A 15,706-nucleotide genomic window follows, 5' to 3' on the forward strand; every position below is an offset into this window, starting at 1 on the left:
TGAATTGTGTGTCTTGAATTGTGGATAAATGAACCAATTGTAATTCACTGTGGTTGTAAAATAGAACTAATATAATGCCTTCATTTCTCCTCTGTACTTTTCTATTATGACTATAAGAATATTCACAATTCTGGCCTCAGTGTCACGCTGTGAGCTATGCTCAGTTAATTATCCATTATGAGTCCCCCATGATTGTTAAAGGTTATTTCTTCCGAGGTTAAAGTAACCGTTTGTAAGAGCTCTTCGTTACACAGAGTGACTATATAGCTTATAGCCCCTCCTTGCAAGTCTCGCAAGAGCTAGCTGGAACGCTGCCCTGCTTTTCTGTGGCAGTGACCAAGCAATATATGTTCTGGTAGCAAAACCTGCAGACCCTGTTGAAAAAAAGGTGGGTTTTCAGAAGTCATAATTAAAGCTGATGGTTTCATTCAATCAACTTGTTGAATCATAATAAAGAAGTTACTGTTGGTATTAGATGCTGGTTAGTGGACATTCAGATGTAGGTAGGTGACTAACAGCATCAATGTGACTGACAACAGCTCACGTACAGAAATGGCTGGGTTTCAAAGTGCTTTCTGTGCAGCAGTGTGGAAACTGTAATAGTGTCACACATACCTGCAAATCACATTTCAAAGATACTCATGCTTCTGGACCCCACAATGTGGTGGTTTCAGGAGCAGATGAGCTCTGTAATTGGTCCAGCTGCAGAATGTGGAAGGCTAGGATCGCTTACTGGGTTAGCAAGGACAAAAGATTTGGAACACCTGTAAGAAGCTTTATTCAATTAACTGCTTATGAATGAAGAAAAATGCATCAAGCTCTTGAGGCCTGAAAAAACCTCATGCTGTAAGAGATTGTCCTATCCCTGGATCAGGTGTTTTGTCAAAGATTGTGGTGTAGAACATCAAGAAGATGGCACTTCTGGCATGAGTCTTGGACATTGTAATGGATAGAAGGCATGTGAATACTGATCAGTGCTGCTGTTACTCCCATTTTGCTCTACAGAATATGCTTAGCAAGCTGGCAGATCAGCAAAATCACAGTGTATCTGCTGGTCTAGACTTTGACACATACCTTGTTTCAGAACATTTTGGACAAGGGGCAACAAAGGCATAACTTATATTTTCTTCTTTTGATTGGATGTCCACAAGGTTATTAAGGGATTTCTGGTTTCTTCCTTGTATTGATTACCAGATGGTCAGGTATAGAAGTGATCCCCAGATCCTTCTTCTTCCCCTCTGCTTCATAGTAAGAGTATATTTTGAAATAGTGGACGTTTCAATGAGGAAATACTTGAGAAAACTGTGTAAATGTAAGCTGCCCTTTACTGTCCAAAAGCTTGGTGCCACTGCTCACCTAAATGCAAGAGTGGTAGCTCATACCAGGCTGTTTGCCTGAGTAGAGCTACCCGATGAAATCACGTTGAATTGGGCAGTTGAATTGTTGCCTGACCAGTGTATGAGACAAAGTAGTGGAGAATTGAACCCTGAAGCAAGGCCTTAAGTTAATATTTAGACTGAAGCCACAATGAGTGTGCTTCATTGTATGATGCACACCAGGCTTTTTTTCAGCTCAGAATACCTTGAGCTTCTCTTCTCATGTTCCTTTAAAAGTGCCATACTAGCATGTATGCAGTCCAATGGGGAAAAAACAAAAACATTCAGTGTCCACATTTCTCCACATCTGTATGTGTGTGGAATCAGCTTGGTAAAGGATTCAGGACTTAGCAGAGTTAAATTTCATAGTTTGCTAAACAACAGTGTAGTGACAAAAAGTGTGATAATGTGAACTGTGGGACTATGAAAAAGAAGTGCAGCTTTATCATGCGGATCTACTAGCATTTTTTGAACTGACTGTAAAACTTGTATTAATGCTTGCTTGGAAGAGGTCAAGGTAGGGTTGCAGTCACAGATTGAGTCAGAGTGGGTGGCTGTGGCCATCAAAAAGGAAATCTGTCTTCTGACAAAAAGAATGTACCCTGTGCTTGGTTAGATATTGGCCAACATTTTCTTGGCTGTATTTGGAAAAAATTCAACATTCAAGATGAGTTTTGGATGGAATTGAGCAAGCTGATTCTCATACGTTCTCTGGAAATGTTATCAAGTGTTTCTGTCTGGAATCACAGAGGAGTTTGGAAGGCAAGTGACATATACTGTAGGCTTTTTAATCTTTGCCCAATTGAAAAGCCATCAGTTTTCTGAATTGTGCCATGTATTAGCTCTTAATTTATTTCCGGGATACTGAAGGAAGAAGGTTAAGGCTAAAAAGCTCCATGTCAGTTTTTCTTCACAATTCTCTTGGCAAGTTATTTAGCAATCTTACATAGTTTTGAAATTGAAGGTATTTTCTACATTGCTTTTTTTTCCCCACAACTTCTCTAATTTTTTGACAGAAATGCCATTTTTGCTTGGTACCAGGACTGGTGACCAGTGTCGAAGTACTGCAGTGCAACAAAATGATAAACTTCATAATAAAATTAGAATATAGAAGTTAAACTAGAATTTCTTCTCGTGTTACTGAAATGAGGTGCTGTTATAGAAAGATGATGAATTTAATGATAGCAAATTCTAAGTTGCCAAATTAAGAATGATGTATACTAGTTGATTGGAATTTGCAGCTTCTTGTTGAAACCAGCAGATGACAAGGTAGATAAGTGGTGGATGTGTTGAGTAGTGAAATGACTTCTGATACACAGTTTAAAATATTTGTAATGGTACCTAGAAACTTATACTGTAACTAATAACTGCTAGGTGAGAGTTCCTGAGTGAATCTTTTAATTTCTACATCCATCATTTTTAGAGCTTCTTGTCAGCTCTCAAGCGCTTGATTCTGGTTAGTATTGGAGACAGGGTGTGACATTTTGAAGACTCTTTTAGTGGATGGATATGAAATTCTATTTCACAAATATGAAACCTCAGAGATTCATTTATGTCTTTAAAATGTGCTTAACCAATATGAAAGTTTGCATTTTTAGAATTTAATTAAAAACCCCTGTGAAATAGTAGAAGCTATGAGATGAACTTAGATTGCAGACAGCAAACCAGACTTTTTCTTAAAAGCAGAATTGCATTTTCTCAACCTAGAGGCTCATACTGAATCTGAAATGGATACACTGTACATAACGTAGATCATGGTGACAACACAAGGTTTTTATTCAGATGCTCTTTTTGACGTGGCATACAATGCCATTATGAATTGCCACTTATTTTAAATCACCTGTTTAAAATCAGGAAAATATTTAAACTGCCAATAAGAATTTGCTTTGTAGAGGAAATACAGAGTACAACCTTTGGGGACCCAAGTGTGAGATATTTTTCTAATCCTTCAGAGTTGACAGTTTTAAGGCCATGCAACCAGTAAGTTATTTTGTCAGTAGAAAACAAATATCTTTGATTGTCCAGCTAAATATTAACTGATGTGTTCTCATTGCAGCATGGTATCCCAAGTTTCTTTTAAAATTCAATCATTTTATGCAGCTTGGTTTATTTAAATAGGTATGGTTATCTTCTGTATGCAGGCTTATCGGTAACAGCAGAACAAATAAATCCTCATGGATCCACTGTACGGAAGACAGAAGCTAGAGCTGAAGAGGCATTTCGGAACAAACAAAAACCCACAATGGCTGTGTGGCCCAACTCTGCGAATAAATGTGCATGTAAGTACCTTGGGTGATAATTGTGCAAAGTTTAGAGGTACTTTCAATGGCGAACATCAGAAATGTGTCTTTGCTACTGTTTACTGATTATTTCCAGAAGTAATTTGAGGCATGAAACATGTGGAACTTTAGGAAATATTTATTTTTCTGACTACATGAAATTTCTGCACAAGAAATTGTAAGGAAACAGGATTTCTGTTTTTGTTATAATGATTTTTTTTCTCATGTAATATGAGTATAACTTTTTTCTTTGGAGAAGACAGTTTTCAGTATAAGACATCTTTAATCTAATGAGATCTCTTTTATCTGCTGAAGATTTGCTTAAGCTGTATGTGTATGCACAGGTACATACCCACATGCTGCTTAATAGTCTCCCATACACTGTAGTTACTTCCTATCTTCAGTACATACAATATCATGCTAAAAGTTAGTAAAGAAATTACAAATTGAACTGTTTTCCTTTATGGCACTTGGTTTTCAATGTAAGAATCCATTACTGGTTAGTCTGGCTGTAGCGTACTGGATAAGTCCAATGAAGTGATGAAAATGTCTAGAATTGTGAAGAATGATTGTGGTGTAAGCAGAGGTAAGCAGAGGAACTGTTAATTATTTTCAAGAGGTAAGTTAATTAGAACAGGTAAATACATAACTCATATTTTGTCATAAACAAAATAAAGACTATAATAGAAATTGCATATGAGAGATACAGATAGTTGTGCATGGCTTTCCAGCTGAAGAGGTGGAATCCATCATTAATATATTATTAATAGCATTATCAATTGCTTAATAGGCAAACTGGTAGATTGAAGCTGACACATTTTCATTGGTCTTTGTGCTTTCTTTCATGGTACTTTTCCTTGATGAGAAAGGATTTTCTGGGCGTGGTGAAAAGTGTCCAGAGATGAACATTGTTTATATATGAATGATAGTGTTGATGTCAAATTCTTTAATTAATTAGAGGTGTATGGCTTTATTTCCTGAAGCTGTAATTTCTTCCGTTAAAGGAATTAAAGTCAATTGTACAGAATTATGGCTTGAATAAATTGTTATAGAGTAAATTGATGATGTGGATCCAAGCTGTTCTTTACTCATTTGGCAGCTTGTGCAAAAACGGAGAGGAGGGAAGGGAGTCTCAGTTTTTTTGTTTAGTTTCCTATGAAATCCGAGATGGAGATACTCACTCTGATCTACAGAGCACTTTCCTGCCTGTGCGTGCTGTGCAGCAGACGGTAGGGTTTATAGACCTCCAAGCCAGACATCTCCTGGGAAGAGAAATAGCAGCTGTTACTGGTGACTTGTATGAAAAGAAGCTCTGGTACCTCTGCTCCCTTCTCCACCTTACATTACGGAGGTAGTGGCGATTGTTTGAAGACTAGAGACATCAGCTGAAGGAAATTGCCAGCATTTCTGTGTGTAAACAACAACAACAAAAAAGGTAGTATTAAGGCACTGTTTCTGCTACTATTCTGGTGATTTAGGTTTAGAAGGAAAGTAAATTTGAGCCTTAGTGGTGTTTGGGACTATGATCAAATGAAAATCTGCCTTTTAAGGCTGAGTCTGGGAAAAGCAACTAGTCCAGGAGCGATGTGATGGATCTGGTAATCAAGAGAGAAAACCAGGAATTGATAAGCAATCAGAAGTCTGCAGAAGAGATTGAGGTGGTACATGGGCACACTTAAAGATTGATGTAGTAAGTTCAGTAGAGACTAGAAATTAGGAAGAGAGTCTTAAAAGGGGGAAGAAGGGTGCTAGAGTAATGCAGGAACAGAACTGAGCAGATTGTAGAGAGCTCAAATAGCAGCAAATTATATGGTGGATTGCAATTGTGTAAATGGAAGAAACGGGTTTAGAGAATGGATTTCTGAACAAAGGTGATTTTAGAGGTAGAGTGGCAGGTTTTTTTTTGGTCAAGAACTAAGTTTGTTTTTTTTAAAGACTAAAATGTATTACATGAGCAGAGTAACAAAGACAATGATTCATGTATTTTAATTACACAGGATAAAACCTGTACTTTGCAATTAGTAATTCTGAAAAATCTTCAATTTTTTCTGCTATTTAAACTTGAATTATTTTTTTTACATAGATAAATCTAAGGAAAAAAATCACCAATCACACCATTGTTTTCCTGATAATTTTTTTTGGGGGGGAGGAGCTTTGTTTACAGTATTTTGGAAAATAGCTGCAAAAAGGTCAGTTCAGATGACACACTTGAGAACCCTAAAGGAAATTAATGTCACGCATCTTCCCTGAAAATAGAGTGGACTACAAACAGTGCAGCAGCCTTGTTCAATTTAAAGCCCCTTTTATTGTTCATGGCTGGTACAATAGAGAATAAGAGATTGTTTATCAGGTGTTGGTTTGTTTTCTGAGGTTATGTATTTTGTATAAACCTTTAGTTACCTATTGTTTTGTGATTAAATTTTCAAATGTATTTTATATATATTTTTTTTATTTGATTGGAGCCAGTGAACTATCAGAAATGTCGCACAAAATAGTTGTTCTGTTTGAAAGCATGGTGATATACATTCCTGAGTTTAGGTTTAATCTGCAATCTTCCGTTTCCCTGGTTGAAGATACAACTGTGATGGGTTGTGTGTCACAGTATAGATGAGTTTTAAAAGTATTGCATTACTAGAAGTTGCTGAAAATCCATTTGGGAGAGTTCTGCAATGGATACTTTAAAATATTTTTATACTGACTGTGTATTTTGAGAAAAGTGAAAATGGTGAGAGCTTAGAATGGGACATGGGTCAGAAGGCTGATGTAAGTAGTTGTTTGATCATAGAATCACAAAATTACTGTGGCTGGAACCTCTGGAGCTCATCTAGTCTAACTCCCTGCTCAGAGCTGGTTGCACAAGGCTGTCTCCAGTTGTGTTTTGAATATCTCCAGGAAAGGAGGCCCCGTGACATGACTGGGAAACCTCCATTAGTGCTTGGCCACTCTCACAAGAATATTTCTTAATTTTGAATTGAATGTCTTGTGTTTTGGTCTGACCCATTACTTCTTATCACTGGGCACTGATAAGAAGGTGTGTATGTATGTGGAAAAGGAAGCTACCAGCATTGTGCAGTTTGGTGTGTCTGGTAAATTAATCATTGTAATTGGTTCAGATACACGTTGGCACATAAAACATTAGCATCTCTTTATTGGGATGCTGGATAATAGAGCTTGTTCTGCTGCTCTGTTTTGCCAGTAGATGGGGTATGTTGCATATTATTTTGCTGTCTTACAGTTGCTTCCTTTAATGTTACACATAAATAAACTGTATGGGGAAGATCTGGTTTTACATTCTTATCTTTTTTTTGCAGTATTTAACATTAATATATTGTAGTGATAGACTGCAGATTTTATGTCTTCTTCATGGAGAAGATGTCTTTTATGCTGTGTATGAACATGATAGCTGTGAAAATGGCATTTGGAGCAAATAAAAAAATTAAAATATTTTCTGTTATGTGAAGTATTATATAAAAGTCATAAAAGTCATTTTTTGAAATATGAAGTAAACACACTGCAAAAATTTCTCAATAGCTGAAGTGATTAGTGGTCTCTGTAGAACTCTAGGGAGATCAAGCAGGGATATAAAAAAAACTGCAGACAGTCTAGTTTCTAAATAATATTTTGTGCACCTCTGTTTTTTTTGTGGTGGGTTTTTTTTCTTTTTATTTTTTTTTCTGAATGGCTGTCTTTGCTATCGTGAAGCTGTTGCTGCTTTATAATGGAAAGGGGGTTTTGTTTTGGCAGGAATGTTTAGAAAAAATAGAAATAAAAAGTATTTTGTTTATATTCTTTCACAAAAGCTGTTTTATTTTCAGTTTTTGATTTTCATCTGTTTTGTCTCTTTGACCTCTGTGCTGCAGTGGTGTCAGTAATTGCTGTACCTTAGGCATTTATATAACTGCAGTAATGCCTTATCAGAGGACATGGCAGACCAGATGCTATATGGTTTTTATTATTTTAACTATTTCCAGCCTTTTGCACTAGTTCTGAATTTGGATACTGCCTGACAACAGTCATACAGATGCTAACACTAAAATCATAGCAGCTGCTGCTATTTTGTCACAAATCTTATGCTTGCTACTGTTTTCTTTTCTTCTTCTGCTCTCCAGATTTGACTTGGATTAATTCTCGCTTGAGATAGAGACAAGTACTGTGATTTGACAAACACCATTCAAAATGATTTTCTGGAATTTGAGGACATCTTTACTCAGAGCTGTGACAACCGTCCCTTTTTGTTTCTTTATCATTCTGTTCTTGGTAGTGTAGGAGTTGGCATTCTGAATGACAGTAGTTTGATGTCCTGTATCTGATGCTGGCTTCAACCAGATGCTTTAAAAGGAAGTTTTAACATTTGAGAAATAAATTTTTTCTTCATGCCTGATTTTGAAGGAAATGCAAACTTTGGTGGTGTTGAGTTGGTTAACACTTCTTTTAAAATCCGTAGGCTTTGTAATTCTTCTAATTTAAAATGCTAATTAGTGGATTTGAAGGAGTTCTAATATATACTGAATGGCTGTTCATTTTTGGGATCCAAGCTTTTGGAGTTGGCAATATGTAGTGGCAAAGAAATTTCCTTACAGTGTTATTAAATACCTGACGTTTGAAGTAATCAAATTTTATTTGATTTCCTTCTCTGACAGAGGGCAAAATAGGATCCTAAAATTTACCTGTTCAGTGACTTTTTCATTTTATACTCTTGTTATTCATCTTTCTAACTCAGTGATGCAAGATTGCTCAGCCTTGCTTAAGAAGGAAGTTTTTCTGAAAGCTTTATCATCACCTTTCTTATAAACGTGGTTAAAAATGAGAATTTTTAGATTTTTTTTTTAATGAGCTCTTCTGAAATAAATTTTTTACTCTTCAGTAGTACACACACTATCTTATATATCTTACTCCTTACTCTTTTAAAAACAGTGAAAATAGTTTAAAGGCTTGGTGTAAATTTTCTGACTGCAGAAGTAGTTGATTTTCATGTGATTATTACCCATTTCTTAACTTCAGTTTTCTCTTTATTTTTTATTTTGTCTCTTTGACAGAGAAGCCAAGCAGCAGCCATGAGCTCTTCACCTATGTGATATAAATGAATGCTGTAAATGCTATAGAATGTAATTTTAATTAGCGTGGGAGACTCTGCTTTCTGTTCATGGCTCTCTGTTGTCATGCTACAGTCCTTAAGAGCCAACCGAATGTACCAAAAATGTATATAGCTGTAATGGCTGCTGTTGTGTGTACCTACTCAGCAGTGGGAAAATAAGCAAACCTAAAGGTGGAAAGTCTAGAAATTATTTCCACCGGTGATATTAATCTTGATTGTCTCTTTTGACTTAATTTTTCTCTGGAATTTTCCTGTGTGACTGTTCTAGAATGGGTTGGGTTGGAAGAGACCTTAAAGATCTTCTAATTCCAACCCCTCTGCCATAGGCAGGGACACCTTTCACTAGACCAAGTTTCTCCAAGGCCCATCCAGCATGGCCTTGAACACTGCCAAGGATGGGACAACCACAGTTTCTCTCATCAGCAGGTCCATGTTTTTCTTAGGTTGGGAGCCTCAGAGTTGAGCACAGTACTGCAGGTGGGAACTCACGAGAGTGGAATAGAGAAGGAGAATCACCTCCCTTGACGTGCTGGTCACACTTCCTTTGATGCAGCCCATGATACAGTTGGCTTTCTGGGCCGCAAGCGCACATTGCTGGGTCATGTTGAGCTTCTCATCAACAAACACCCCAAAGTCCTTCTCCTCAGGGCTGCTCTCAAAACAGTCCCCTCCCAGCCTGTATTTCTGCTTGAGACTGCCCTCACCCAGCTGCAGAACCTTGCAGTTAGCCTTGTTGAACTTCATGAGGTTTGCACTGGCCCATCTCAGCCTGTCCAGGTTCCTCTGGGTGGCATCCCTGCCCTGTACCACACAGCTTGATGTCATCAGTAGACTTGCTGAGGGTGCACTTGATCCCACTGTCCATGTTGCCAGCAATGATGTTAAACAACACTGGGCCCAGTACCAACCTCTGAGGAATGCCACATGCAAAGGAAATCCTTTGATCTGAAAGGAGGTGAGAGCTAAAAGATTAGATTCCTTAGGTTTTGTGAAAAATAGTAGTTGTCTAAATCTATGCATCTCCTGGGGGAAAAGGCTATAGATTGAAAATGATTGTTACCTGTTCTGGCTGGACTTCTTAGCTGATCAGGTAAAACATGGTATTGGCCATGCATAGCATGAACACCTCAGGTGCAGTATATCTTGTGTCCTCGTTAGCTGGGGTGGAACAGGAGATACTGGGAGAGTTTTGTGGGAAATACTGGGAAGAGCTGGAGTTGAGAGCATTATAAGGGATAATAGAGGGAAGCTGAGTAGGGGGAGAACATGCTGGGGATACTGCAGCCAAGATATTTTTATGTTTTTATTTTTTTTAAACATGCTTTATCTCTTTCTGATGGAACTTGACTGCTTCTTCTCGAGGTAGAGTGCCTGGATGATTTTTTAGATCTATTTGTCAGGTCTGTGCCTTGAGTGCCTTCCACCTGGGTAAAGAAAATGACGTGTTTTATGGGTTAGTTCCACAGTCACTTCAAGCTGGTCAAACTGCAGGTTACTGCTAAAGGTGCTGTTTTGACTTTACACTGGTTGCATGTTCCCACCATCTCCCCTGTGCCAGCACCATCATTCATGAGTTGGAAAGCTCACCTGAAGATTTTGAAAACGAACCCAATAAAAAACGTGTTATGTTTCAAGCGGATTTAGTTCCCTTATCTGTTTTACTGCAGGAACAGCACTGCCGGCACAAATGAGGTAGTGGAAATGCTATAACTGGCTTTGGAGGGAGAAATGGCTTTGTCTGTTAGTAGAAGCTGGCACCTCATTTTGCTTTTTAAGCCATTGTGGAACTCTGCTCTGTTCTTTCTTGCTGCTTATCTCTGACTGCAGTTTAGGACTTTGACTAAAAACTCCAGAGACTTTCAAGTGGACTATTCAGTGCCCCTTGGTAAGGAAAGTGGAACTACTGGAAGCAGCTAAATTACTGTGGCAGATATATAGATATCCTGGATGCTGCATAAGAGAGCATAAATTGCTGGTATTAAGTGCTTTCTCAAGGCTTTGAGTTACTTTACACACAAGACATCAGAAAGAAGTTTAGGGTTTTGATCATGGAAGAAAAACTTGAAACACGTGCGTTGCTTCAAGTGGTTCTTGATGATACTGCAGACACACAATCTAGATCCATGGTGATCTTGCTTGCCATGAGAATCTCCTTTGGATTTTAATCCCCAGGAATTCTTTATGAAATAAAGGTAACAATAGAGAATCTACTGTTTGATGGATGTCAGTTTTATCATTTAATGACAGAGGATTCACATTCTCTGGTGGACTTTTAAGCAGTGCAGAGGCATAGAAGGGTCTTTTCTACAGCATGAAATGAACTTTTTAGTCTCCACTAATACTGTACTGCACTTAATATACTGTATTAGTAAAGCTACAAAAAATTTCAAGAGAAACATATCCGCTTTGACTGCTGCATCTTCTCATTAGAATACACTCACATTAAGGCAAGCAGACTTGCTTGTTAACAATTGACAGTCTTTGAATCTTCTAATTATATCTACTTCCTTTTCCAACTGTTAACTTTATTTCTATGTAGTCTGCAGTTATGTCATTGTATGGCTAGATTTGGGGCATAGCAACAGTGTGTACCTCAACTCTGAAGCTTCTGTACCACTCACTCATGTTTTTGAGATGTTTTCCTGAGACAGTACTAAACAGAATGGTTGCAGTTGCAAGGTTGAAGTGCACCCCTAAGAAAAGGATGCTTATTTAATGTGAAGATGTTGTCCTTACTTGATGTGTCTGGCTTGAGACTCTCCAAGCAGAGCCTGTCAATGGGCAAGAGTTGAGAATTTCTGGAAGTCTGTCAAAGGTTTCATTTTACTCATTGTTCCTAGAAGACTAGTCCTTCTGCAGTAAGTATAAAATCTAGTTTTTATAACCATGGGAGGCCACCTCTGGAGAAAATGTTGTCTGCCTTGAGTTCAGGGGCTTTCAGCTGACTTTTATAAAGTTTCTCAAGATAGGAATGGAAGAATTGAGGAACCTCACTTACTACATAAGGAGATGTAAATTTATATTAGGTCATTAATTACGTTGTATTATGTTGCACTTCTAAAAATGCTGTCTTCATACTCTGTGCAGCTTAGGAAAAGAAAAAAGTGAGGAAGGTTTGCTTTTAATACCAACTTCACACAAACCCAAGTGAAATGTTATGTGTGACTGCTGGTCAAACAGGTATTTATTGCCATTAAAGATTCTGAATACTGATTTACAAAAAAGTAAACCAGGAAAGCTTGAACTGCACTAAGGATCCCCTTGGCAAATCTGTAGAGGTTATGTGAAGATTATAGAGAGAAGAGTTCAGCAATTCAGAAAGCAAGTGACTGTATTCATGTGTGAATAATTGGTATTATAATAATTTGAGTTACAGAAACTCAGTTCTGTAAAGCAGGATTCCTCTGACAATAGTATTTTTACTGCCTCTGGCACAAATACTGCCAAAAGACAGTATCAATGGGTAGATTTCAGGAGAATATTTTTAAAAAGAATAATTGAAAAGGTGTTAAGGTGTTCACTTGCAGTTGTATATACTCTGTTAGTTTCTTTAACAAAGTTAACTCCCAAGTTTTTTGTCTATAAAAAGCTATCCCATTCTTTTAGTTACTGAAAACGTCAATATGTCATAAATCATACTGACTATAAAATAAAAAGTGTGGGATTCTGCTCTTGATATTTTACAATCTTACATTAACATTAAGGTAGAGAAGAGGGGACTCCAGGTCAAGCTTATTTTTTAGCAGCAGTCCATTACCCCGTTAGTTCCTGCCCATTAGCTCTTTAGTTTTGCATCAATTTTTATCCTGTGGTAGCTCCTTCTTCCTTTTTCAATCCTATTTTTGAACTGTCTTGCAGAACTCAGAGATAAATTTTGCAAGTAGTAATAGGACAAGGGGGAATGGCTTTAAACTGAGAGGGTAGATTTAGATTAGGTATAAGGAAGAAATTTTTTACAGTGGGGATGGTGAGGCCCTGACACAGATTGCCCAGGGAAGCTGTGGCTGCCCCATCCCTGGCAGTGTTCAAGGCCAGGTTGAACGGGGCTTGGAGCAGCCTGGTCTAGTGGAAGGTGTCCCTGCTCATGGCAAGGGGTTGGAACTGGATGATCTTGAAGGTCCTTTCCAACCCAAGCTGTTCTGTCATTCTAGATGACATCTTGCCAAGTCTGTGTTATTCTTGTAGTAGTACCTTTTTCTTTCCATCAAATACAAAGAAAATCAATTTAGGTGATGAAATCTGTTGTCAGCATCTACATTTGGTCACATGGTTGCCTTCTGCATTAAACATTCCTCCTACTTGTGCCACTCCATTAGCTTTACTGAAGGAAGTGGACAGGACAGAAAGACTTGTGGTGGAGTATGGTTTTAAATGTTGTATCCCTTGGTCAGTTATTCACTTTTCCTAGAGGCTTGGCTGTCTGTATGAAAGGAAAATACGTGTAACACTGTTATGCGTGCTAAGGATCCGAACCCAAAATTTCTTCTCCCAGCAGACATTCTTTTGCAGAGAGAAGTGCAGCCTTGATGAGAAGAAAAAGGCGTCATTTGAATGGGGCACTTTAAATGTGAGAACTAGAAGTCTTACTTTTGATATTATCAGGAGGGCAAACACTGGTGCATGGGCTCAAAGATACATTATTAGGTAAGAGACTGTGAGTCTGACAGAGTTCATGGACATGATACAGGTAGTTCTGTGTTAAATAAATTTAAGAGAGATTTAGGTGGGTTTATGAAAGCCTGAAGAGAGAAAGCTTCAGTGTTTGGGAAGGAAGGGCTTGAAGGCAGGAAGGCTTTTATTTGAATGACAAGGGGAAAAAGTTGATTCTTAGAAGTATAGAGACAAAAAGAATCAGGATTTTAGAAGTGCTGATCACCTGTTGGTTACAGGTCTGGGTGGATCAGGTGAAGGTGGTACCGCTGAGAAGTAAGAATTTATAAGAGCCTGGGAAGAAAAAAAAAATATCATTAATTGAGTTTTATTGACTAAATGTGAGTGAAAACCCAACCTAGGTAGAGTATTGCTTTTGTCAGTTCAAATACTGTTAAATGTTAGGAAGGTGTCTTCTGCAGTATCTCGCAATGAAATTCTGTTCTTCTTTCCTAAATCTCAGGAGCTGGTTGGAGGTACTAGGTTATTTTTGATTTCATGACATAACAGCGGTTTTATAAAGATAGCAGTGTTTCAACCAAAGCTCTGTTTTGTGTGCACTGGTGTGATGAGGTAGCTGAAAATTTCTCTGTGTTTACTGGTTTTGATGCAGCGTAAACCTCAGTGTTCCTGTGAGGACATCTTATATTCTGCAGCACTTTCTGTGGTTGCTTTGTTGTAATTAAAAACAGCAATAAAAAGCAACATGCACAATATGCATTTGAATAGTGCTGCATGAAAGAGAGTGAGTTGGACTTGCTGCCTGTGACCTTGAAATTTGGTGAAATGTGTAACACAAGGATTAGTTCAATTTTACTTTAATGTGATTTCTCCTGCACTTCATAATTTTTGGAATGTGCCTGTGCATAAGTCAAATTACGGGTTCTTATCCCAGGTAGAGCTCATAGGGTGGACAAAAGGGATGAACTTTTAAAACAGGCATATTTAAAGTTCAATTCATTGGTATAATAAATGTCAAATATATTTGACATAATCTGATTCTTAGAGCAAAGTCAACCTAAAAAGCCCAAATCAGTGTATCTTTAAAAATTTCAACTTTGTTACTGAGCTGTACACTTGACAACGTAGTATATTTCCTTTAGAAGACTGCCCTTCTGTTTTTATTTAGTCATCTTTGGAGCTGACCTGAGGCTAAACCCATTGCCTTAACAGGGGAGTTTTACTTGTCCAGAAGTTTACACCTCCCTGTTTAGTTTCAGATTTGCTACTTTTGTTAATAATTAAAATCTCTTGCACAATCTAAGGGAAGATTACATGAACTCCCGAAAAGTTATGTGAATAGGTTGTAGTTTATCATCAATAAATCATCTATAGTGATGCTAGCTGTAGAGGCTGCTGTCAAATCTACAGAATAGCTGGAGAGGGGGGATTTTTCTCCTCAAATTTTACAGCTCTCCTTAAGGTCTGTTTGTAACAAAGTGTCACTTAGAATGTGTATTCAATGTTTTTATTGCAGTGGGATTGTATCTTTAGATAGCTTTAGAGCTGAAAGGTTAAGATTTATTCCTAGTGTAGTGGTTAAACAACCTGCTTGCACATGCCACTCATAGGGAGCAAATTCTGAAGTACAACTCTGCTTCTCTTATCTTCTGTGAATTAATTCTCAACACTTGTACCTGCATAGTGCTTGTATCTTCAAAGAAAGATCTTTGTAACTCCATGTGATTTTGGCAGACATAGATCTGGGACTTAATACCCCATAAATCAAAGCAGCTTACAAATACCAAGAACAGTGTGGAGGTGCTCAACATAAGGGTTCATTTTCAAATGGAAGAAGATTTGTTAATCTCTGGTTACTGTTGGCTGGATTTTCAATTATATTTTCTTGGCCGCAACTTGAGCAATTTTGCAAAAATATGAGCAGTCTGTATCATTACCTGAATTTGAATGTACAAGTTTCAGTTTTTCCCTATCTCTTCCCTAGTCTTCTGAGCTGTTTCTTGTTAGTGCTCTTGAAAAGGAGAAGTAGTATCATGTTTGAATGGGCTTCCTTCCATATTTGCTGGTCGCATTGCAAATGTGCGCCAAAACCTCTTTTAGATTGGTGCTTTAGCAAATAGATTACTAAAAAAAAACCTTTAAAAAAAAAAGCTTATTATGTGATTTTTTCAAAGGCATGGGAAGTTCACATGAGAAATAGAAAAAAATAAGAAGTAAAACTACAGAAGTGATGAAGAAAGGATCACGTGTCCATGTTGCTTCAAGTTGAATTTCATGATATGGAGGAAATGCATTGGTTATGAGCCTGATTTAAAGACCTAGGTTTTCCCTTCTGCTTACAGACT

The 15,706-nt window shown here is 37.7% G+C and overlaps 1 protein-coding gene across 5 annotated transcripts in view; it reads left to right on the forward strand.

Annotated features, from left to right (window-relative positions):
• ATAD2B (ATPase family AAA domain containing 2B) overlaps window positions 1–15,706 on the forward strand; it is a 78,323-nt gene that overhangs the window by 53,500 nt on the left and 9,117 nt on the right. For all 5 annotated transcript variants that reach the window (XM_034060417.1, XM_034060419.1, XM_034060418.1 and 2 more), the window contains exon 24: window positions 3,518–3,655. In XM_034060417.1, coding sequence (XP_033916308.1) covers window positions 3,518–3,655 — 138 coding nt within the window. The remainder of the gene's footprint in view (window positions 1–3,517; window positions 3,656–15,706) is intronic.

This window comes from Melopsittacus undulatus, chromosome 3 (genome assembly GCF_012275295.1).
Source record: "Melopsittacus undulatus isolate bMelUnd1 chromosome 3, bMelUnd1.mat.Z, whole genome shotgun sequence".
In the NCBI taxonomy this organism is placed as follows: domain Eukaryota; kingdom Metazoa; phylum Chordata; class Aves; order Psittaciformes; family Psittaculidae; genus Melopsittacus; species Melopsittacus undulatus.